The 20,991-nt window shown below is 46.6% G+C and overlaps 4 protein-coding genes, 1 long non-coding RNA gene and 5 other non-coding genes across 13 annotated transcripts; 2 read left to right on the top strand and 8 right to left on the bottom strand.

Moving 5' to 3' along the window:
- Positions 1 to 130: 130 nt before the first annotated feature.
- Positions 131 to 2,403, bottom strand: surf6 (surfeit 6). Its single transcript, XM_040197075.2, has 4 exons — positions 2,153 to 2,403; positions 1,554 to 1,757; positions 1,404 to 1,474; positions 131 to 1,005 (listed from the first exon to the last, which is right to left on the bottom strand). Exons 1-4 carry the CDS (start codon positions 2,241 to 2,243, stop codon positions 316 to 318), a joined length of 1,056 nt encoding a protein of 351 aa, XP_040053009.2. The 5' UTR covers positions 2,244 to 2,403; the 3' UTR covers positions 131 to 315.
- surf1 (SURF1 cytochrome c oxidase assembly factor) lies at positions 2,391 to 4,947 on the top strand. The gene is made up of 9 exons (XM_040197077.2): positions 2,391 to 2,526; positions 2,665 to 2,731; positions 3,057 to 3,184; positions 3,298 to 3,380; positions 3,567 to 3,758; positions 3,873 to 3,945; positions 4,353 to 4,515; positions 4,591 to 4,672; positions 4,749 to 4,947. Exons 1-9 carry the CDS (start codon positions 2,464 to 2,466, stop codon positions 4,810 to 4,812), a joined length of 915 nt encoding a protein of 304 aa, XP_040053011.2. The 5' UTR covers positions 2,391 to 2,463; the 3' UTR covers positions 4,813 to 4,947.
- A 300-nt stretch (positions 4,948 to 5,247) lies between these two features.
- Positions 5,248 to 9,881, bottom strand: rpl7a (ribosomal protein L7a). 3 transcript variants are annotated; one of them, XM_078087952.1, is made up of 9 exons: positions 9,271 to 9,881; positions 9,063 to 9,127; positions 7,317 to 7,437; positions 6,976 to 7,125; positions 6,636 to 6,776; positions 6,313 to 6,392; positions 5,953 to 6,083; positions 5,759 to 5,828; positions 5,248 to 5,384 (listed from the first exon to the last, which is right to left on the bottom strand). In XM_078087952.1, exons 2-9 carry the CDS (start codon positions 9,063 to 9,065, stop codon positions 5,280 to 5,282), a joined length of 801 nt encoding a protein of 266 aa, XP_077944078.1. In that variant the 5' UTR covers positions 9,066 to 9,127; positions 9,271 to 9,881; the 3' UTR covers positions 5,248 to 5,279. The 3 variants fall into 3 exon arrangements, with proteins under 3 accessions (XP_077944078.1, XP_077944077.1, XP_040053014.1); XM_078087951.1 differs by lacking the exons at positions 9,063 to 9,127; positions 9,271 to 9,881 and adding an exon at positions 8,275 to 8,598; XM_040197080.2 differs by lacking the exons at positions 9,063 to 9,127; positions 9,271 to 9,881 and adding an exon at positions 8,340 to 8,538.
- On the bottom strand, positions 5,542 to 5,609 carry LOC120832378 (small nucleolar RNA SNORD36). The gene has a single exon (XR_005714185.2). It is a non-coding gene; the product is annotated as a small nucleolar RNA SNORD36 (small nucleolar RNA).
- On the bottom strand, positions 6,200 to 6,268 carry LOC120832379 (small nucleolar RNA SNORD36). The gene has a single exon (XR_005714186.1). It is a non-coding gene; the product is annotated as a small nucleolar RNA SNORD36 (small nucleolar RNA).
- On the bottom strand, positions 6,478 to 6,545 carry LOC120832391 (small nucleolar RNA SNORD36). Its single transcript, XR_005714194.1, has one exon. It is a non-coding gene; the product is annotated as a small nucleolar RNA SNORD36 (small nucleolar RNA).
- On the bottom strand, positions 6,857 to 6,925 carry LOC120832381 (small nucleolar RNA SNORD24). The gene has a single exon (XR_005714188.1). It is a non-coding gene; the product is annotated as a small nucleolar RNA SNORD24 (small nucleolar RNA).
- LOC120832380 (small nucleolar RNA SNORD24) lies at positions 7,200 to 7,274 on the bottom strand. Its single transcript, XR_005714187.1, has one exon. It is a non-coding gene; the product is annotated as a small nucleolar RNA SNORD24 (small nucleolar RNA).
- usp20 (ubiquitin specific peptidase 20) lies at positions 9,306 to 18,750 on the top strand. Of its 2 annotated transcripts, none has more exons than XM_040197070.2 (23): positions 9,306 to 9,931; positions 10,094 to 10,147; positions 10,372 to 10,434; positions 10,539 to 10,676; positions 10,769 to 10,871; positions 11,166 to 11,235; positions 11,358 to 11,471; positions 11,603 to 11,681; positions 12,554 to 13,067; positions 13,142 to 13,291; positions 13,497 to 13,609; positions 13,893 to 14,065; positions 15,273 to 15,367; positions 15,463 to 15,496; positions 15,576 to 15,621; positions 15,730 to 15,910; positions 16,044 to 16,170; positions 16,267 to 16,436; positions 16,716 to 16,797; positions 17,507 to 17,615; positions 17,696 to 17,798; positions 17,879 to 17,947; positions 18,042 to 18,750. In XM_040197070.2, exons 1-23 carry the CDS (start codon positions 9,854 to 9,856, stop codon positions 18,197 to 18,199), a joined length of 2,823 nt encoding a protein of 940 aa, XP_040053004.2. In that variant the 5' UTR covers positions 9,306 to 9,853; the 3' UTR covers positions 18,200 to 18,750. The 2 variants fall into 2 exon arrangements, with proteins under 2 accessions (XP_040053004.2, XP_040053003.2); XM_040197069.2 differs by having other exon boundaries at positions 11,603 to 11,702.
- On the bottom strand, positions 10,967 to 14,618 carry LOC144388223 (uncharacterized). Its single transcript, XR_013452520.1, has 2 exons — positions 14,203 to 14,618; positions 10,967 to 14,085 (listed from the first exon to the last, which is right to left on the bottom strand). It is a non-coding gene; the product is annotated as an uncharacterized LOC144388223 (long non-coding RNA).
- Positions 18,751 to 20,991: the final 2,241 nt, after the last annotated feature.

Genomic DNA, 20,991 nt, shown 5'->3' with positions numbered 1-20,991 from the left:
TTCTGTTGAAAAATATTAACAAAAAGAGTGATTGCTGTTCAATTTCATATTAAACCGAACAGAATTTATTTTTTTTGATATTGAGAATATTCGAGTAGTCTTCTCATCCAACTGAAATCAAATAAGCATATTTACCATACCACATTTTATTGACCACTACACGCATATTACTCCTCTGAAGGAATGAAGGTGCAATACATGCAGCCGCGCTTTAGTGTCCAGAAAACAAAAGGTTCTGCCGTAAAAAGAGACTATTTACTCCAAACATTAAAACGTTGTCGGCGGTTGAGCGGTTTGGTAAAACGCAGTCCTCTTTCACGCCAAAGCTTTTTTCAAGTCCTCGGGCAGCACCCTGCCTTTCTTCCTCGCCCGGTTCTTCTTCTTCTCCGTCTTGGCGTGCTTCTGCTTCAGGATGTTCTTGCGCCTCTTGTCCTGGCGATGCTGCATCTTGTCCACGACGCTCTCGCTGCGCGTGTTCCACTGCGTCTTCCTCTGCTCGCGGCACTTCTCCTTCTTCCTCAGCGAGGAGCGCAGCATGACCTCGTCGTCCTTGATCTTGAGGCCCTCGGCCTTGTAGAGCACGTTGGTCCACTTCATCTTCTCCTCCAGCTCGTGGGCCTTCCCCTCGTCCTTCTCCCGCAGCTGCTCCAGCTTGGCTTTGCGGGCCTCGACGCGGCCGAGCAGCTGCTTGTAGTTCTTCCCCGTCAGCGGCGTCAACTGGCCCTTGACGCGCTGCTTCTTCATCTTCTTCTTCTGCATTTTGTCTATGTAGACCTCTTCCACGGTGTCCACCTTGTTGAAGACGATGGCGGTTTCGTTCCTTTTGCTCGCGGCCGGGGCGGGCTTGGCTTCCTGCTTTACCTCCGCCTGCTGCTCTCGGGCACTTTCTTCAGCCAATTTCTTCAGCTGAATTTCTTTCTTCTTCTTCTTCCTGCGCTCGCGCTCCAGCTTCCGCTTTCCCCGCTTTGCCTGGACCTCCTCTGATAAGGCGTCCTTTGGAGCCCCCTAAAAAAAAAAAGAAAGAAAAAGAAGACAATTAACTTTGAGTTATAACATATTTTTACATTCACTGTTGCAGTTCTTCAAAATTAAAATACATCTGATGAAAATTAAACATGCTTGCATGTTCATTCCTGTAATGGTATTATCGTACCCAAACGTGAGGACTTGTGCTTTGTCTGAGTTGTATTGGTGAATCCCTGATAATAATGGTCCAAAATGATGCGGAAACATTGCAAAAAACATTTAAATAAATGTTCCTGGCCATTCAACTTAAAGCAAAACATACATGTGTAAGGAAATACCGACTGCTTTGCTGGTTTAAAAGAATAAATAATGGTAAATACAATGCCACCAATAGGAATCAGAATTAAACTCTGCACCATCTTTAAAACGCTGCTTACCTGTCCTCTGGACTCTTCGATCTTCTCGTGAAGTCTCCTGCGTAGTATATCTAGTGTGGAGAAGGTGGACTCTGCAAAAAGAAAATAACTATCAACCATTATTCTGATAACCAGCGGGGACGCACCGAGCAGCGCACACACTTCCTCTACCTTTGGGTGCCGGAGCTGTGGATCCATTTGTGCTCGGCGCTCTGGACCCATTCACTTTTTCTGTGGCCGGACGGTTCTGTGCCGCGGGGGAGGGGGGCGGCCGGGGTCGGGACTTCACATCAGAGCCCTTTTCTTTGGAGTGTTTCTTCTTGCACTTTTTCTTCTTCGAAGGGGGACCGATATCAGATTTACCCTTGAAGTGAGCTGCACACAGATAAAGACATGGATTCATTAATCAGACATACTACTAACATTTGAATGCCCATTTTTGACTTCATTGACATTTTCACATATATTTAAAAAACAATATTGTTGTTTAATCAATTAAAAAATGTCAAAAGGGTGATATTATTTTCTTCCCCTTTTCTGATTATAAAGAGTACTTTACCCCCCCTTTCATTTAATTAAGGGATTTTTAGCCTTTGCCTTTCCTCCTTAATTTAATATGAGATATTCCCTGCATCACACGTACATGTCTATACAAATAACGACCTGTGGATTTAAACAGTAAAGTCATATAAAGAGCCTGTGTATTATTACATATTTATACCACATGCACACCGGGGAGTACATGAGCTAAATCGGTGAGCTAACGTTACCAAACGGTCTCTTCTTCGGCTCCCGGTCCGGTTGAGATAAAACTTTACTCGCGAACTTCTGAAAGTAGGAATCTCTGGAGGCGAGATCCATGTCGACCAAAGAGCAGCGGAACCACGCGGACAACGCACGAGTTTACCGACCGAAACGCATCAAAACATTTCCACCAACCCACGTGGGTCACATCCCGGGGCGCAGCGGCAGCGCACCGGAAGGAGTAACACCTAAAGAGGTCCCCCCCCCCTCCTCCCGCAACGTTATGTATGTGTTATGCAGCCGGGCTTCGTCCACTTCCTTGGTGCTTTGACTGAGAATGGCTTCTCTAAAATCGGTGGTGGTTTATTCCACCAGGCTGTTAAAGACCCTGCAACAAAAGGTACGTGACGTGTTTCATATCTGCCGTGTTTTTGTTTAGTTTCCTACAACAGTAACTCCGCTGAATGTCACTTTTCAGAAGTGGCAGAAAAGCAGATCTGAGCTCGTTGTTTTTATTTTCTTCTGTCCGTCCTTGCAGTCGCATGTCGTCCACATCAAGAGGACTCTCGTCCTGCCCGGACTGCCGCTCTTCAGACGTCCGCAAGGTAAACAAACACGAAGATGAAGACACTCATTTGTACTTTTAGATGTTTTTTTTCACCACTCAAGATGCATCATAAACGATTGAACCCAATAGTAATTGACGATACCAAAACATTACTTGGAAATGTTCATGTTTATGTTCTTTTTTTTTTTTTTTGACAAATATGTCATCTGATAAGATTCAAGTCAAGGTCAAATTGACTTTAGGTTTGAAAAATGACAGAAAAGTCCTAACGTTTTATGACTGGCTGAATAACATTTCTGAATAATCTCCCATCGTCCATCCCGCTGTCTTCACTTCCTGTCTCGCGCGTCGTGTCCTTCCAGGTAAGTTCCTTCCCTTTGGGCGACTGTCGAGCTCCACAGCGGCCAGCGGGGCCAAAGGAGAAGAGTCTCTCTTTAAATGGTTGCTGCTGCTCATCCCTGTCACCACCTTTGGCCTCGGTACTTGGCAGGTGAGACCACGTTTCATTTGTGATTTCATTATTTATTTATTTATTTAAAAATAAGTAACATGATGCTTTGTTCCCGTTGGCTGGATTCGTGACGCCTTTTTGTCTCTGCGAAGGTGAAGCGGCGTCAGTGGAAAATGCAGCTGATCAACGATCTGAGGAGGCTCGTCACTGCGGAACCCATTCCGCTTCCTCTCGAGTGAGCCGCGTTTAATATTCTTCCCACGCAAAGACAAGTTGTTCGCAGGAGACCACCAGAAGCAGCTAGTCTACGGTTCTAGAAGTGCATAAATCAACAAATACCCTTTTTAAATGGTGGATAATCAAGGATAACAAAAACATCGGTGTTGTGATTAATGTTGCCGTTTCCCTCCCTGGATCTCAGTCCCAACGAGCTGAAGGACCTGGAGTACCGCAGGGTGAAGGTGCGCGGGGAGTTCGACCACACGCGGGAGCTGTACGTCCTGCCGCGCTCGCCGGTCGACCCGGAGAAGGAGGCCAGAGAGGCGGGCACGCTGTCCTCGAGCGGAGAGACCGGCGCCAACGTCATCACTCCGTTCCGCTGCACCGACCTCGGGTAGGTTTGAATTAAATCGGATGAGATGTGTGGTCAGAAATCTGGAAAACGGGACATTTCGCTCACAGTCCCGTCTGTTGCACACGCTGACGAGTCGCCAACCTTCGCCTGCAGCATCACGATACTGGTGAACCGAGGATACGTCCCGAAGCAGAAGGTCAGACCGGAGACCCGGATGAAGGGGCAGGTCAGTATTTCAGACATCAGCACATCTCTGGCCACATTACCCACAATGCAGCGTGGGGGACGGCAGCTGGCGTGTGCTGATAGTAGTCTTCAGCTTCAACCTGAAATCACTCTTTTGTGGCAGTTTTCATCAGATTTTGTTGAGCCTTTTAAAGTACAGGTAGCAGATTTTAATATACGTCCTCTTTCCCGTTTCTCGTTGATGCATCTAGCTTTTGGTGGCCACTGATCCACGGTCCTCAGTTTAAGGGATTTTTCATTTTGTCTGTTATGAACAACCACACAAGAATATTAGATTCCACATTAAAGGAAACAAACTGGCCCCAAAGCTTCTCCGCCGCACTTACATTTTTATTTCCCTGCAGCCCCATTTCACTTATAGAAACAAAATGTAACGCTTCCGTTCAGGTGGAAGGCGAGGTGGAGGTGGTGGGGGTCGTTCGGCTGACTGAGAACCGGAAACCCTTCGTGCCGAACAACGACGTGGAGAGGAACCGCTGGCACTACCGGGACCTGGAGGCCATGGGCGCCGCCGCCGGAGCAGAGCCCATCTTCATTGATGCAGATTTTGGTGAGTCCTCCAGTCTTGCACATTATTCTAAAATGTGTTAACAAAGATGTTGATTAGCCTCCATGTGTCCTGCAGGGAGCACGACTCCAGGGGGGCCAATAGGTGGACAAACCAGAGTGACGCTGAGGAACGAACACATGCAGTACATGGTCACATGGTACGAGAGCACGTGTTTGGAAATAAGTCACGTTTTGTTAAGTTTACTGACTCAATTTGTCTTCCTTTCTCCAAAGGTACGGCTTGTGTGCAGCAACCTCCTACATGTGGTACGCAAAGTTCATCAAGAAGATGGTTTAATTATTAAACGTGACTGTTACACATTGAAAGCTACGGGTTATTTAATGTATTTTAGTCAACCATTTAATGATTCAGCATAGAAGTGCCTAAAACCTTATTTAGGTTCTTATGGAAATAAATGTTGCATAAACTTGAGTGACTGGATGCCTTCAAAAGCTTACCACTGTTCAATACAAGTACATTTTTATAGACCAGCACATTCTTTAAAAGTATTTTCTATGTGACCCTACCAGTGTTTCGGAGCCTTTGCTGTGGTCCCCATCACCCACAACCAAGGAAAGCGTTTAGTTTTAGGACATTTATAATCTTAAATTCAGGAATAACTAAAATCTGTATTAAACAATGAAGACACGCCTACTGAAGATGAATCTAATACATTGGCTTGCAAAAAGCATTTTTATTGAAAGGGAAAAAAAAAACCCCAACACAAGACTATTTTAGGACATACATTTTTTATTCCAAACATTTTAACCAAGCTTGGTTGCCAGTTCCTTGGCCTTTGCCTTCTCCAGCTTACTGATGCGGGCTGTGGATTTCGGGCCCATGATACCACCTCCCCAGTGACGACGGATCTGAAACGAATTTGAAAAAGGTTAAAATTGTGCATTTTTTTTATAACATTTAGGTTTGAGGACATTTGTGCTGAACGTCAATAGGACTGCAGAGAAGTGAGAAAGGAAAATAACAGTCTATCCAGAAGAAAAAAAAACAACAACTCATATTTTGGCCAATGCTCAGGGTTAAAAAGCTCAAAAGCATCAGGGTTTCAGTTAAAGAAATTAGTGTCATCATTGCATTAAGGCCAAGTATCCTGACAGGTTACACTTCTAACATTGGGCGGTGAGCCCAGCCAGACTAAGTGCTGTCAGTCATATTAAATGACAGAAAAGGAAATGCTAAACTCTATTGAGTTAAACACCCAGATGCACAGTTGTAGTAGGCTCACCTCTTCGTATCTGTCATTGTAGTTCGTCTTGATGGCTTCCACAAGCTTTGCAAGTGCACCTTTATCCTCACTAGAAAAGAACAAAGCCATTTTTAGATAGAAGATACCAATTCTGCAGGGGTCAGTCGGCTTTTGTACGACTCAAGAATTTCCAAACTTTCAAGCAGCACATCTCATTTCATGGGCCTACTTACGGGTTTGTTTGTGTGATGGCCACTGAAGTGCAGGTCTTTCTGTGCACCAGTCTTCCCAGTCTAGCCTTTCCCTTGATGATGCAGTACGGGACGCCCATCTTGCGGCACAAAGCCGGCAGGAAGACAACAAGCTACAGAAAAAAGGGAACCAAAGGAGAAAGTTTAATTAACATTCGCTTCAAGTAATGCAAGAACATGATCAAAAACTGATCCACCATAAATGAGCAGGTAGAAAAATGTGGTGGTCTCTGCTCAGGATTTAAAAAGGTTGATCCACACAGATGATTCAGGTGAAGAAATTCAAACATCATTGCTAGAGACCACATCCATTCTTTAACGTTCAGTGAATGACAATCGTACCTCAATTGGATCCACATCATGGGCAATGATGACCAGCTGGGCTTTCTTGCTCTCCACCAGAGAAGTGACCGTGTTCACACCTGCAGAGAAAGGAACATTACAGTCTACCCAGATATAACCCTCGGGAAAATATGTATGTTGCATCTAAACATTTAGATTTTGGCCAATGCTCAGGGTTAAAAAGCTCAAAAGCATCAGGTTGTCAGTTGAAGAAATTCATGTCATCATTGCATTAAGGCCAACAGATAAGACTGGTCACGCTATTCCCAAGAAAAAAAGATATCAGCCACCAACACTACTCTCCGTTGCTTTGTGTACCTCACCTGCACGGAGGACAGGAGGCCTCTTGGTAGGGGTGTCTCCCTTTCCAGCTGCCTTCTGCTCAGCGCGGGCCATCAGCCTCTGCTTCTTCTCCTGCTTTGTCTCTGGCCTGTACTTGTGGGCCAGCTTGAACAGCTGTGTGGCTGAAGAGAACATAAATACAAATTAGTCACCCAACAGTTTACACGACTGTGTGCAACGTGGATAATGTACATTTCTGAGAGGCATCAGTGATCTTGGTGGTTGTCAGCACAGCTGCTCAGTTAGCAAATATTCTTTCACATCATTTGCGACGCTATTAAGCACTCAACAGCCTACAACACCATTGCTCTCCTCACTCACCGGTCTGGCGGTCCAGAGCCTGGGTGAACTGGTTGATCGCAGGGGGGACCTTCAGACGCTTGTAGAGGATGGAGCGCTGCCTCTGCAGGCGGATGTAACGAGGCCATTTCACAAAGCGTGTCAAATCACGCTTTGGCTGGATATCCTGGCCTGTAGGGGCGGGGGAGAAGTTTAATTCATCAGTATTTGAATTCACTCGAGGGTCTTCATTGTCCCATCATACGTGCATCAGCGATCTTGGTGATAATGGTTTGTCGGCAAGGAAGTTAAGATAGCAAATATTGTGGTCATCATCTGCACGGTTAAAAGTACTCAAAATTCTAACAAAAAGGGACACTCACCGATGCCAAAGTTCTTTGGCCTCTTCTCGAACAAGGGGTTGACTACTTTTTTGGCGTCATGTTTCTTGGCCACCGAAGGGGCAGGTGCCACCTTCTTCCCCTTAGCCTTCTTTCCCTTAGGCTGTAAAATACAGGAAACCCAGTTGAATGAACACCATGAATCAAAGAAAGCAATTTCAGAAATCCAACATGAATATCTCACGGCTCAAATTCAGCAGCATGCATCAGCTTAAGCATCCATTGCTTTGCATGAAAGTTGCCCCTGCTCTACCATTTCTATCTTAGCCCAACTGGGAATATGGAACACAAAAACTATTTAAAAAGCCCAATATTCAAATCCTTTAACAAAGCAAACCTCAGACGCATTGCATGGCGCTTAGCATGACCATTCTGCATGTTGCAGTCTAAGCGGCTAGTATGCTACATAAATCCAACACCGAAGCCACTAGCTTGAATGCAAACATTAAAACAGACCGGTCATATATTTGACGTATCAATAACCTCTTTTAACAACTACCGAGCTAAGCTGACAACATCTGTACGTGGCGTAGCGATAAAATCTGAGCTGTGGATGCCGACAGCACTTCATGTCAGCAGGAAGAGGCAACGGGCCCATGCAGCTAATCACCCGGACACACACACACTTGTGTCCCGTTACATGGAAAATCACGCTCAACTTCACTAACCTTAATTAACTTAACTCAAAACGACCGGCCGAACACACGTATACTTGAAAATGCTGACTACGGGACAGTTTCCCCCAAAATAAGCGTGTGTTCCGTGATTAGCTTGAGCTTCTGAGGCGGAGACACGGTGCAAATGCTAACGGCTACAGAACGGTGAACTTCTAAGTTCTACCCCGAAAAATAAAAACATCCACGCGAAATATCGACACGACTTACACTTACAAGGTTCACTCACGCCATTAGTCTATTTTACAGAGTAAGAAAGCGCATACATTAAGGGATGCAGGCAGATACAAAAGATTGAATCGGTCCGGAGAACGCTCAGCTATGTACCCACCATGTCGGTTCAGGCTGAAAGGAGGACCGAGGGATTCTGGGTAACTTAAATACCGCGAGGGTTGCGCCGTGACGACGTGGCTTCTAAAGCGCAGACCTGGAGTCAGATGTTGAAGCCGCAGCGTCGCGGTTTTAAGATTCTGAATCTGACTTAGAGTCAGTGTTGAAGTATGATGTGTCTGAACGTGTATAAGTACTGTATCATTGTGCAGTACTTGTAGTTTTGTAGAGAATTTGAATCTCATGTTGTTTAAACTTTTTCGCTTCAGAGGGAAAGTATGTACAATAATGTAAGCTCAAATTATTTGACTAAATTAAATTCCTCATAAAATACTATCAACTTATAAAGTATAGATGTTTTTGACTAGCAGTATGTTAAAGCAATATGTTAAATAGTTAAAACTAGCCCCACGTTTATCAGCTGCAACATCAACGTGAACCAATGAAATTATTCATAACTCAACACACTGAAATGGGGCATTGTGTATAATAGCTACTTTTCATTCGTTATATTATAGTTGTGTATTTTAATGCAAATATTCCCTAAGTATTATTTCATGGAACCTTTTATGTAAATACATATATTTTTAATAATGACAATTGCGTCTACAAATACAAATGAAATATATTATCTTTAATATTCTAATATTTGATATTTCACTTGGCATTTCCATTGCTTATCACACATCTCAACTTTCTCTCAGCCTTCATCGTAGAACTTTACCATTCAACAGAAGATCATATTTGATGTTGTTTGTTGTCGCTGCTCACTTCCGGGATCCGCCATTGCTGTAATAAAAAAACCCGCACAATATTACGTCACTTCCGTAAACATGGATCTTTAAGTTTCAGCTATTTGAATGATTTCTACTCGTTATATTACTCGCAGGAACACGGCAAAGAGACATGAGATTTAAAAGAAATATGTTTACATTTTATTTTTAATCCCGGAGACCTGACGCCTGGATTTGTCCGCCTGACGTCTCCACGTTTCCCCCTCCTCCTTCCTCCTTCTTCGTCCAGCCCTCCGACGTGCCGTGCCGGGCCGTGCTGTGAATGGGAGGGTGGGGTAGGAGGGGAGTTTTTTTTTAGGTGATGGTGGGCTTGGGTCTCGCGTCTCCCGGCTCCCCTGGACACCCCGTTAGCATCCTGTCGCCCCTACCGAGAAGAAGGAACAAACAGCGGTTGCCGTCGCGGACGCCGCTTGTGTCGCTGAATTATCGGCTTTCATAACTGCCGTCATCGCTGCAGGAGGCAGGAGGGGGGTTATTATTTTTCCCTTGAGCTTTTCGTGGGTAAACAGAAGGCCCGTGAGGTGTTGCACCCCCCATGGCTTCTGTGTGGGGACGAGGCGCCTCTGGGTTCTTTTTCTGGGGGGATGATCGCGGTTCCGTGTTGAGATGTTACAGGTAGCTTTAGCCACAGCGGCCTGTCATCCGTCCCACCGTACAGTTAAACTGTCATATTGCCACATTAGCAGACGTCCCTCCGCGTCCCCGATGAGAGCGGGCAGCCATGGCCGAACAAGACATTTGTCCCCACCAGGATTCCATAGGAGAGCTGACCAAGGAGGACCTCCTCCACAAATCCAAGGTGGGTTTTCATTCATTTACTAGAAATGTCAAAGATGCGTGCCGTGGCCTACGTAAATGCACTCAAAGTCATAAGCGTCCATGCGCGTATCAGCTCTCTTTCCGACTCAACCTTGTGTGTGTGCATATTGTTCTGAGCCTTTCCATTCAATTCACGCTGCAGGGAACCTGCCAGTCCTGCGGAGCTGGGGGCCCAAACCTGTGGGCCTGTCTGCAGGTAGGGTCTTTAAAATGTTGTCTCCACCTGGGCAAATGCTGCTTTAGTTTGTGCATAAATGACGCCTACTGCATTTCAGTTAAGAATAATTATAATAAATAATGTGGGGCACAAGTATTATAGAAATGCAGTAGCAGACATTCAAAATGATAGAAAGGCGGATGCTTTCATGTCGTGTAAGAGAGGATTCACAAGCTAACCGACGCGCTGTCTCCGTTCTGCAGAGTGACTGCCCATATGTCGGCTGTGGGGAGTCCTCCTCCGACCACAGCACGCTGCATGCACAGGTAAAACCCCTCACCTGTTCCTCCACCGCCTCCTCGGTGGCGACGAGAAGAAAACGCCTCAAACTTGACGCGAGTGTTCCCACCCCCCCCTTTTTTTTTTTTAGGCGGAGAAGCACAACCTGACGGTGAACCTGACGACGTTCCGGATTTGGTGTTACGTGTGTGAGCGGGAGGTGTTTTTGGAGCAGGGGCCCGCTCCGCCGCCCGCTGCCCCCCACCGCCGCTGTAAAGCCTCAGAGCAGGTACCACAAAGTGCAAGCGGTGCCGGAAGTGAACGCGACCTGTTACGGACTCCCCTCGTTATTTATAGCATCCGATAATCTCTCTTTCCCAGGAAGCAGCTCCTCAGCCAGTAGGTCACCACCTGAAAGCGGTGCCGATTGCCGTGGCGGAAGAAGAAGGCTCGGAGTCAGAGGATGATGAGCTTAAACCGAGAGGTACGGCACGTTTACCGTCAACATTTCCTCCCCTAAACAGCAGAAAACATTGATTTAAAAAAAAAAAAAAGATTAAATCAGACAAAAACGCTGTTAGATGATGGGTGACATATTTAATATATATAACGGCCTCGAGGCAGAACACGATTTAATTGGCCGCTTTCGTTTTTAATCCAGACACCGGTGAGGATTAACTCTTGGTGGTGACCTGTCTGTTCTGTCCTAAAAATATAATCCTCTGCATTCTCTGGAGGCTCAGAATAACAGCGTGGCTTCGCTTTCTCTTATTCGAAGGTTTGACAGGAATGAAAAATATTGGAAACTCGTGCTACATGAATGCGGCCCTTCAAGCCCTGTCCAACTGGTGAGAGCCCTCCCTCCTCTCCACATCTGGATGCGTTCCCTCCTCTGCGTCTTGTCAATCCACTTTCCTTTGAGTCGAGCAGTCGCGTTGATGCCATTCGTTCCTCCCTTTGCTCCCCCCAGTCCTCCTCTGACTCAGTTCTTCCTGGACTGCAGCGGATTGGTCCGCACCGATAAGAAGCCCGCCCTCTGTAAGAGCTACCAGAAACTCATCTCAGAACTCTGGCATAAAAAACGGTAATAATCACGCACAAAGTGACGCGGCGTGACTTGAGACAAGTGGCGGAATGCAGCAATACGAGGTTTTTATGTACTAATGGCTCATTTGCAGTCTATTAAACTAACTCTCATGGCGGCTACCCTCCCAGGCCCAGCTATGTCGTGCCTACCAGTCTGTCTCATGGCATCAAACTAGTAAACCCCATGTTTCGTGGTTACGCTCAGCAGGTAGGGGCAAGCAGCCAGCAGGTAACTACACCTGGCATCACTCAACAGCTTCACACGGTGTTGTTCTTTGTTTGCTGTATTCACACATTCCCTGAAAATGAATGATAATGTCTTTGCTATTAACGATTAGATTTGTTATTGATTACCAAATCACCCGACTTGTACTTTAGTTTTTTGGGGGGGATTTTTTTCTCACATCCTCAAGACCGGACAGAGTCATGGATGCTTGAATAACTTAATGTCGAAAACACTGAAGTTAACTGTAGGAGAGTGTGGTGTAATCCATTTCTTTATAATAATGGAATAAGATAATTCCATATTGCATAAGCGGTTAGCTTTTATACTTGAACATTTGTACAAATGGAACATACAAGATGTAAGATGTTACATATTAACCTTTAGATGTGGTAGAAAGTGGGTGCTGCTGACTTTACGATCCAATAGACATCTAGTACTAAAATAGAAAACCGCAACATACCGTCAAACTGCATGCAGAAACGTTAAAAAAAGCTTATGTGGCCTTTGTCTGAGTCCTTGTAAAATGCTGAATCATTTATCTACTCTGGTTTAAAATGTTTTTCTGTTTGATTCAAGCTTAATGCATGTGATTGTGTGAAGGGTCTGATTGTGTTGGATGGGGATTGTCACTGAAAAGTATCTGAAAACCTGTGAAATAATGCAGTAAGTGTATTATACGGTTCTCCTTCTACTTCTCCCCCCCAAAATCGAAACAACACACACACACCATTACTCACACGCTTCTCTTTTGCATCGTCCTGTGTGTGCGTGTGTGTGTGTGTGCGTGTGTGTGTGTGTAGCCGCCCTTGTGCATCCTCGCGTTCAGTGCGTGCAATGTGCCTCCCTCGCCACAGGATACCCAGGAGTTCCTGCGCTGCCTGATGGACCAGTTGCACGAGGAGCTGAAGGAGCCTCTGACAGAATGCAGCATGAGCAGGGAGGGGAGTGACGGCGAGGAGACGAGGGACGGAGACCGCTCGCCCTCCGAGGACGACTTCCTGTCCTGCGACTCCGGCTCCAGCAGTGACCGCGGGGAGGGCGGGACGGCCGGGGACGGCGAGCCGCTCCTGCAGGACACGTGCGACGGGGCCCGGGCGCCGGCAGGAGGGACGGCGGGCGTCGGCGTCGCCGGCTTGATCTCCGAGAAGGAGAGGCTGAAGGAAAGGAGGGTGTCTGGCTCGCCCCTCCACGGCGGCTCGCAGGAGATGGACGAGGACGCCGACGTGGACACGGCAGCACAGGAGTCGCTTCCTGAGAGAGCGGAGGAAGAGGAGTTAACGCCGACCGCCAGCGCAGAGGTCCAGAGCCAAGAGAACAACCAGTTATCCGATAGCGGGGAGGGGCAAGACCACGACAGCAACACCTCAGGTAGGCCGGCCGGATTAAGGAAGTGGATTCTTCGGTTCAAACTGCGTGACCCGAACATGCTGTTCTCCTCCCAGAACCGGACAATGAAGTGTCAATGAACCAGGTCCCGTCCACTCCCTGCAGCCCTGTGCGAACCCTCCAGGAGCTGCACCCCAAACTGTCCTCCAGCCCCCCTCGCTCCAGCCCGCTGCGCTCTGCAGGACCAGCGTACTCCTTCAAGAAAGGTGCGACAGGCTTGAATGTGCGCATTTGCACCAGAAGGTCACGTGAGAGAAGTTAAGGTCACATTTGGAGCCACGAGAGACTTTCAGCCGCATGATTTAAGCCTTTTGGGTTTGATGTGAATTTGTTGAATCCGGCGCGGGTTGCAGGCTCCCCACCGTCAAGTATTTCCCCCTGACACTTTTCTGTCCCCCATGAATCTTTCAGCTCAACTGCAGCTCAGTGCCAGGAAGAAGAAACAGTCTCACTATCGCAGCGTGATCTCGGACATCTTCGATGGCTCCATCCTCAGCCTGGTCCAGTGTCTAACGTGCGACCGGGTGAGCTGTGCTTCCTTCAAACACCAGGGGGAGCTACATGCTACATGTTCAGTCACAAAGGGAGACATTTCTGTGTAATTTAGTTTCAAACTTTTATTAGCGGAGATTTTTTGGGCTGTTATTTTTTCGAAATTCACAAATGAATTTTTTCGAAAGATGTTAAATGATTTATATGAATCCAAAACCACTCGTGGTTGATGACACCCACACATTACACTGTCTAAACCTGTTGTTGAAAGCTCTGCTCTCACTGACGGCGGCTCGCTGTGTGAATGTGCGACAGGTCTCTACAACGGTGGAAACCTTCCAGGACTTGTCGCTCCCTATTCCTGGTAAAGAGGACTTGGCCAAGCTCCACTCGTCCATACATCAGAACCTTCCAGTCAAGACAGGCTTGAGTCCCGACACCTACGGCTCGCAGGGCTGGATCCCCTTCATCATGGACTCCATTCGCCGGTCAGTGCAGCGCGTTCAACCTTCGCGGGGGAAAGGGAGACGTCGGCGTGTTTGAATGCATGACAGTTATTGAGGGAGTTCCTTACGGAGAAATCAGGCGAGTGGAGTCTTGAGTTGTTGGTTTTTTCCATACTCACTGGATCGCTCACAGAAAACAAAATTCCACGTCTCTGAAAATCAAAATGAAACGCTGCGCGGCTTCCAGGGAAAGGGTTGGCTACATGGCGCAAATAACAAGCTTCCACCTCCTTCACCATTGAGGATGCAGGTGAGGGCCTGCAGGCACCACGGAGGCTTTGTAAGATCTGTGGAGGCGACGCTCGTGTCCTCGTTTGGTTTGCGGCCCTTCTTCAACTCCTAGCGTGTCGCTGGCCCGGAGAAGTAGAGCGATACCACAGCACTTTACACTTTAAAGACAATCAGCCCCTTCTATTGTGTCGGGTGTTTGTTTCCAGTTACCAGACCTGCAACAGGAACCGGGGGAAGGCCTCTGGATAGACCTCTGCTCTTGCACAATTATGTTGCAAGCCTGCAAGCTGATACAAATGTGTGTGTGTGTGTGTGTGGTTAATGCCGCGGGGGAGTCCCTGGAGGAGATCTGGCAGTCAGACCAGGACTGATAAGTGGGAGGAAATGATGTAGACCGAGGAAGGCTCTGAAACGCCTGATCTAGTGCTGCAGGACATGATTGGAGTGCAGAGCCAACAGGAGTGATGTTATATGCAGCGCAGTAGGACGTGCGGCCCCTCCCCCCGAGGCTCTTGATTAGGGCCTGGACTGTGTCACCTGTATTCATCACCTTACATATCGTGGGCAGAGATGCAGAGACGTGCCTTGGCATGCCACTGGCCGTCTTATTCACCATCATGAGAGTGCTGGTGACGTCGTTCGGGGGAATTCAGCGCTTTCTGAGGCATCGGGATGAAATATCCCGGTGGTGAGCCGTGACGTCAAGTGCATGTTCCCACTTAACAATTACTTCCCACTCCCATCACGCTCGTCTTGCTGCTTCCGTCCGAGACGACACAGTGCCCTTCCGGGTCACTGCCCGCGGACGACGCTTTTCGGGGGGTTCGCTTCATTGTTAGAAGTTTGCGACCCCCATGAAGGCCCTCTCCGTCAGCGGGATCTGTGCAGAGGGGGACGGACAGATAGAAGCTCCGGGGCTGTAACGGTTGCGTCTCTTTGCATTGTGCCTCCGGAACAGGTTCGTCGTCTCGTGTATCCCCAGTTGGTTCTGGGGGCCCATGGTGACGCTGGAGGACTGCCTCGCCGCTTTCTTCGCTGCGGACGAACTCAAAGGTGAACCACGCCACCTGCTGCTCCACTGACATTCGGAATTGTCCACTCAAGATGAGAAAATACATTTACAAGTGTACGATTCTTTCTACTCACAGGGGACAACATGTACAGCTGTGAGAGGTGTAAAAAGTGAGTATGTGTAGTGAGTCCGGATGGAGACACAAAGTAGACCTGGGCCAACTAAAACATAGCATTTTCTTTTCTACAGGTTGAGAAATGGTGTCAAATATTGCAAAGTACTTAGACTTCCGGAGGTACACGTTTTTTTATCGTCTCCCTCTTGCTGCAGATAACACGTTAAATATCGCTTCATCTACAATCTTCTCAGCTTCATGAGTTTTTTTTTTTTATGGTTTGTGTAGATTCTTTGCATTCACTTGAAGCGCTTCCGGCACGAGATCATGTATTCGTTCAAGATTAGCAGTCACGTGTCCTTCCCGCTGGAGGGCCTCGACATGCAGCCCTTCCTGGCCAAAGACAGTCCTTCCCAAGTCGCCACCTACGATCTGCTGTCAGTCATATGTCACCACGGCACTGCAGGAAGTATGACATCACTTTCACCTGCTATCCAACACATTTCAGGATCATCTGTAAACCTTAAAACGTTGAATGGAATCTGCTTCTTTCCTGATCCGCTGGCTTTTTATGCATTTTCTTCTCTCTTCTGGCGCTGCAGGCGGTCACTACGTAGCTTACTGCCAGAATGTGATCAATGGCCAGTGGTATGAGTTTGACGACCAGTACGTGACGGAGGTCCACGAGACGGTGGTGCAGAACGCGGAGGCCTACGTGTTGTTCTACAGGTGAGCACTCAAAGGCCCCGGGACTCCCTCAACGTTTCGCCCTGAATCCGTTTATCCAAAACGTTATCGACTGCATTCTTTCCGGGACTCGTGCAGGAAAAGTAGCGAGGAGTCGGTGAGAGAGAGGCAGAAGGTCGTGGCTCTGGCTAACATGAAGGAGCCCAGCCTGCTGCAGTTCTACATCTCCAGAGAATGGCTGAACAAGTTCAACACCTTTGCCGAACCAGGACCCATCAGCAACCACACGTTTCTTTGTCAGCACGGAGGTGCGTGGTCCGAGTCCGAGTAGCATCCGAACATCTCACCACGACTGAGATTGAAATGAAGAGATGCTCTTGATTTGCATATCGGAAAATGTTGGATCCAATGTCATTTAGCTGTTAAAGACAGATTTCTGAGTTAAAATGAATATGTATAGTTCATCGGTTTAGTTGTCTCAAGTGGAAAAACATTTGTTGTTGGCATTCTTACTGGTCTCCAGAATGGACCTTAAAAGGTCATAGATGTTGTTCTGTAACTCGAGTACTTTTTTCCTCTCTGTACAGGGATCCCACCGTTTAAATACCACTACATAGACGACCTAGTTGTGATCGTTCCTCAGAACGTGTGGGAGTACCTGTACAACAGGTGAATATGCCACGTGCTTCCACTTCACTAGTAGTTCCATATGATACAAATCAAATGTGAGCTAAGTCACCTCACCATTTAGATCGTCTGCGAAGAAAAGGCTCCAAAAACTCCAAACATCCTTTGAAAGTCAAAGAGACAAACATTTACTTTGATTGAGACCAAAATAGTGCTAAAATGAGAGTGAATGTTGGTCTTACACTCATCAGGTGACTACAAACACAAAGCGACGGCTAATCTTTGATTTTTTGATTTTGAAGCATTTTATTTCATGAACATGTAGACATTAAAAAATTAAAAAAATTAAAAATCAACATAGACATAGACCACAAAATTAGAAAAGTCACCCTTTGTTCAAGAAAAGGAGTAGAGGGAAGAAAAAGCTTATAGATACCCACCCCTATCTTGCTCTTTTATCTTTATCTGAATGTGTAAAGAGGAAACCGTTTGCTTCAAGTTCGCCACGTGGCCCAAATGCGGCTTTAATGAGATGTTACATTCAAATCTGTGGGGTTGTATTTGATTTATTGAATATGATGGTTTGATCACAGCTGAAGATGTAGCTCTACAATAGCGTTAAAAATGAAAAGATGGATGTAAATAGGGAGAGGAAAGGAGAGGAACCTTTTGCTTTTGGATGAACACGTTCACATGATTTGTGTCCATCCGATTCTCTATCTTCTCTAAACGTTGCCGTTTCTGCCCTAAGTTTTGGAGGCGGCCCCGCAGTGAACCACCTGTACATGTGCACCATCTGCCAGGTGGAGATCGAAGCGCTGGCAAAACGCAGGAAAACCGAAATCGACACCTTCATCAAGGTAAAAGGCCGTGTTCCACAAAGCTCCGCCTGCGCGTTCACGCGTCGGGTGCCGACTGAGCAGCTGCCTCTTGTCTGCAGCTCAACAAGGAGTTCCAGGCTGAAGAGGCTCCGGCGGTGATCCTGTGCATCAGCATGCAGTGGTTCAGAGAGTGGGAGGGTTTCGTGAAGGGCAAAGACAACGGTGAGACAAACACAGTAGCGCAAGTAGAGCACTTCGTCTCTCCGTCTCTACTGAATCGTTTATTTGATCTGTTATCTCAGAGCCACCCGGTCCCATCGACAACAGTAAAATCGGCGTGATGAAAGGAGGCCACATACAGCTCAAGCAAGGTCAACCTCGGCGTAAAAAGTGTAAATTAAAAAAAAAAAACAACGAAAAGGAAATCGATTAAAGCATCTTTTTATGCGCGTTCCCCCACCTCAGGTGCAGACTACGGTCAGATCTCGGAGGAGACGTGGCAGTACCTGTTGGGGATTTACGGCGGCGGCCCCGAGATCGCCGTGCGACAGACCGTCGCGCCGGCCGACCCCGGCAGCCTTCACGGGGAAAGGAAGATCGAGGCGGAAACCAGAGCACTTTGAGAGAGAGAGAGAGAACACGAGAGGTTGGGCTGTGTAGTTATTAGGGAAACACTGTAAATCCCGTGACTCCCCCCCACGTGAGAGCGCAGACCGGCGTGCAGTCGTCGGTTCAGAAACACCTTCGGCCGATGGTGCGGCTCTTTCCCGGGAAGCCGCGGCGGCGGAGCTGGTCCGCCCACTCATCCTTCACGCCAACCCACATGAGCTCATAAGATTCTTCTGGGCAGCGGAGACGAGACCCAGGACGCCGGAGGCGGCGCTCCGGGGGAATAAACAGCTGTAAATACAATCCAGGCGGTCTGAGCTGAGGGGGCCCACGAGCGGACCGTTTGTTCTCGACGTGTGTCTCGCCTCCAGGTCTCCCGGTTCCTCCGTTCCTCTCCTCCGGCTGATGGTTTTGCACCGTGAGCACTTTGTAAATGTAGCAACGCGCTGTTGGTCACGAGCCGCGTCGCGAGAGGGCGGTACCTAAATATCACGTAGTTTATTTATTGAATAACTCTGATCCTTAATGTTAAGGTGTACAAAGAAATAAAGCGTTGTGTCACGTCTGTGGAAGTGTTTTTGGTAGCGATGGCGGTTCAGCGGCCTGAGGAGGAGGAGGAGGAGGACGACAGAGGTTTTTCTTCTTTATGCCTGTTTACGTGTCACGCGGCGACGCGCTCTGACGCGGAGCGAGAGGGGAGCGCATCGGTTGATCGACCTTTACTGCACAGCAACAACCGAGCCCTCGGGAATGCAAGCTTTTTGTTTGGTTAAACCGGTGAAATGATCCGATAAAGGAAATAAGAAAATACCACAGCTGGTTTGTGTAAACCCACACGAGAAAAGACCTTCTGCAGGGTCCATTTGAAAAGCTTCAGAGTGCATGAGACGGCTGTGTGGACATTTTCATTTGCTCAAAACGCACAATAATGTATTTTCTGGGCTCAAAATGGTGAACTATTTAGCAGCATCCAGGCCTCAATGCAGATACACGGCTTTTCATCAAAGTGAATAAATATAAAGTTTCTGAAAAGACAAACTAATAAAGGTAATGAAAAGTGCAGAAGTTAAATGCTAACTTTGCTTTTTCAACTTGGGACCCCGTTCTCATAGTTTTTTGTGTTTTTATATTTTTGTGTTGCTCCATTCCGGATAAGACTCATGACTTGTCCTAATAGCTGGAATGGGACGGCCTTTGGGTTGAAAAAAAAAAAAGTTAGCCTCAATGTAAGAAGAGACGTACTGGTGCAATAAGGGAATATCGTCATTCCAGTTCTTCAGAGATGATTCAAGATGATTCATTATTGCAGTACCTGTTTCAGTACTTTCACCATGTAATCATTTAGGAAAGAATAAGTATTAAGCACAACATGCTCAAATCCAGACAGCTCATTGATATATTTTCTCATTAAGCATTAAATCTTTGTTATTTTTAATGTGTGATCATTAGAAAGATGAAGCTGTGCCCTGTGGTGGGACGTCACACAATGAGCCATTTACTTGTAAAATATTACCCTTTAGGACAGGATGCTTTTTAACATTGTATGTAAATATATTCATTGTTGCTAATTGAGAGCTTAATTACTTAAATGGTGAATCATAACCCCTTTATTGCAGGTCGAAAGAATTCGATTCACCTCTTGTGCTTCTCTCTTCTATTTTTCTTCTTTTATGAATAATACATTTAAAATGTTTGAAAGCTAAAACAAGAAAAAAAATCTAACAATACATTTATTCAAATTTCCAAAGCTGAATTTATTTAAATAAGTCAGTATTTACATACAAAATTCTTTAGGTTTGTTGTAGCAGAATTGAGGCAATGACATCTGGAATATAAGCAAAGAAGCTTAAATGTAAAAAATATATCAATGTAGTAGTTTATGATCTGCCTGGAATACAGAAGATGCAGGTGACAATTCTCTGTAGCTTTATCACCACGTACCCGTTCACATTGCTATAAAGAGAGAGATCAATAACAGCAGCTTACCGTTTAAAGTTAATCAAACGGGAATCGAACCGTCTCATAGTTTCCTGACCTCAGATGAAGAGATGGAGATCAAACCTAAATCTGCAATAGAGGCTCAGAGCATCCAAAGTGACCAAAACTATCCAATAATAACCAAAGGACATCCATCGTTCATCATATTAATGACTCTTAATCAATTTCTCCCTGTTTTATTTCTTAATGTTTCCAAAAAGCAATTTACCGATTGTTGTGTGTTAAGATAACAGTTTTATTGCATATTTTCTGAAGATTTTAGAAGATGATGTGAGGACGTGTGTATGTGTATGTGTGTAGATTTAGATATATAGATACTTTTTATTGGGAGCAATATTTGGTGCAATGACAAACAAACAAAATAACAATGTCTGTGATCTTTTGATGGAAGAGGCCCTGCACACCCTTCACACCGAGCCAGACTGAGGCGGTGCAGCTTATTATATTCCAGCGAGACGCAATTACTTTATGATCCCCACCCAGGAGCTTGTGTTGCAGCACGCACTGTCGCTATGCGTGTGAGATTCCCACTCCACAAAGAAACAAACACCACATCACGAGCATTGCTGTGGCGAGGCAGAGTTTATCCTCACGGGCTGGAAACGTTTCAGCGTGTGTGGCTCGGCCATCACGGCGAGGACGCTTTGATAACATCGCACTCTGGCGCTCGGCCTCGGTTCAATGGGACGTCTCAATGTCTGTTAACGGATGTAATTACTCGGGCCGGTTGAATGATTCAAATTCCAACCTGGTCTTTGGTTTGAGGTGTGTTTCAGTTGCTGTGATATAAATAGGAAAACGCAGCTAG

The sequence above is a fragment of the Gasterosteus aculeatus genome, chromosome 14 (genome assembly GCF_964276395.1).
Source record: "Gasterosteus aculeatus chromosome 14, fGasAcu3.hap1.1, whole genome shotgun sequence".
Classification (NCBI taxonomy): domain Eukaryota; kingdom Metazoa; phylum Chordata; class Actinopteri; order Perciformes; family Gasterosteidae; genus Gasterosteus; species Gasterosteus aculeatus.
Note: the sequence above shows the minus strand (reverse complement) of the source record. Positions and strands in the feature narration are given on the sequence as shown.

Bases quoted from the DNA above. Each gene is read 5' to 3' on its own strand.
- rpl7a (XM_078087951.1), bottom strand. From the start codon at position 8,583: ATGAGATTCAAATTCTCTACAAAACTACAAGTACTGCACAATGATACA. The intron at 7,438-8,274 runs GTATGCGCTTTC...TGTATTTTACAG, and splicing joins ATCTGCCTGCATCCCTTAAT to CCTAAGGGAAAGAAGGCTAA. The intron at 5,829-5,952 runs GTAAGTAGGCCC...GTTCTTTTCTAG, and splicing joins GCCATCACACAAACAAACCC to TGAGGATAAAGGTGCACTTG.
- surf6 (XM_040197075.2), bottom strand. From the start codon at position 2,243: ATGGATCTCGCCTCCAGAGATTCCTACTTTCAGAAGTTCGCGAGTAAA. The intron at 1,758-2,152 runs GTAACGTTAGCT...ATCTGTGTGCAG, and splicing joins GCCGAAGAAGAGACCGTTTG to CTCACTTCAAGGGTAAATCT. The intron at 1,475-1,553 runs GTAGAGGAAGTG...TTCTTTTTGCAG, and splicing joins CACAGCTCCGGCACCCAAAG to AGTCCACCTTCTCCACACTA.
- surf1 (XM_040197077.2), top strand. From the start codon at position 2,464: ATGGCTTCTCTAAAATCGGTGGTGGTTTATTCCACCAGGCTGTTAAAG. The intron at 2,732-3,056 runs GTAAACAAACAC...GTGTCCTTCCAG, and splicing joins GCTCTTCAGACGTCCGCAAG to GTAAGTTCCTTCCCTTTGGG. The intron at 3,185-3,297 runs GTGAGACCACGT...GTCTCTGCGAAG, and splicing joins TTGGCCTCGGTACTTGGCAG to GTGAAGCGGCGTCAGTGGAA.
- usp20 (XM_040197069.2), top strand. From the start codon at position 9,854: ATGGCCGAACAAGACATTTGTCCCCACCAGGATTCCATAGGAGAGCTG. The intron at 10,435-10,538 runs GTAAAACCCCTC...TTTTTTTTTTAG, and splicing joins ACAGCACGCTGCATGCACAG to GCGGAGAAGCACAACCTGAC. The intron at 16,798-17,506 runs GTGAATATGCCA...TTCTGCCCTAAG, and splicing joins TGGGAGTACCTGTACAACAG to TTTTGGAGGCGGCCCCGCAG.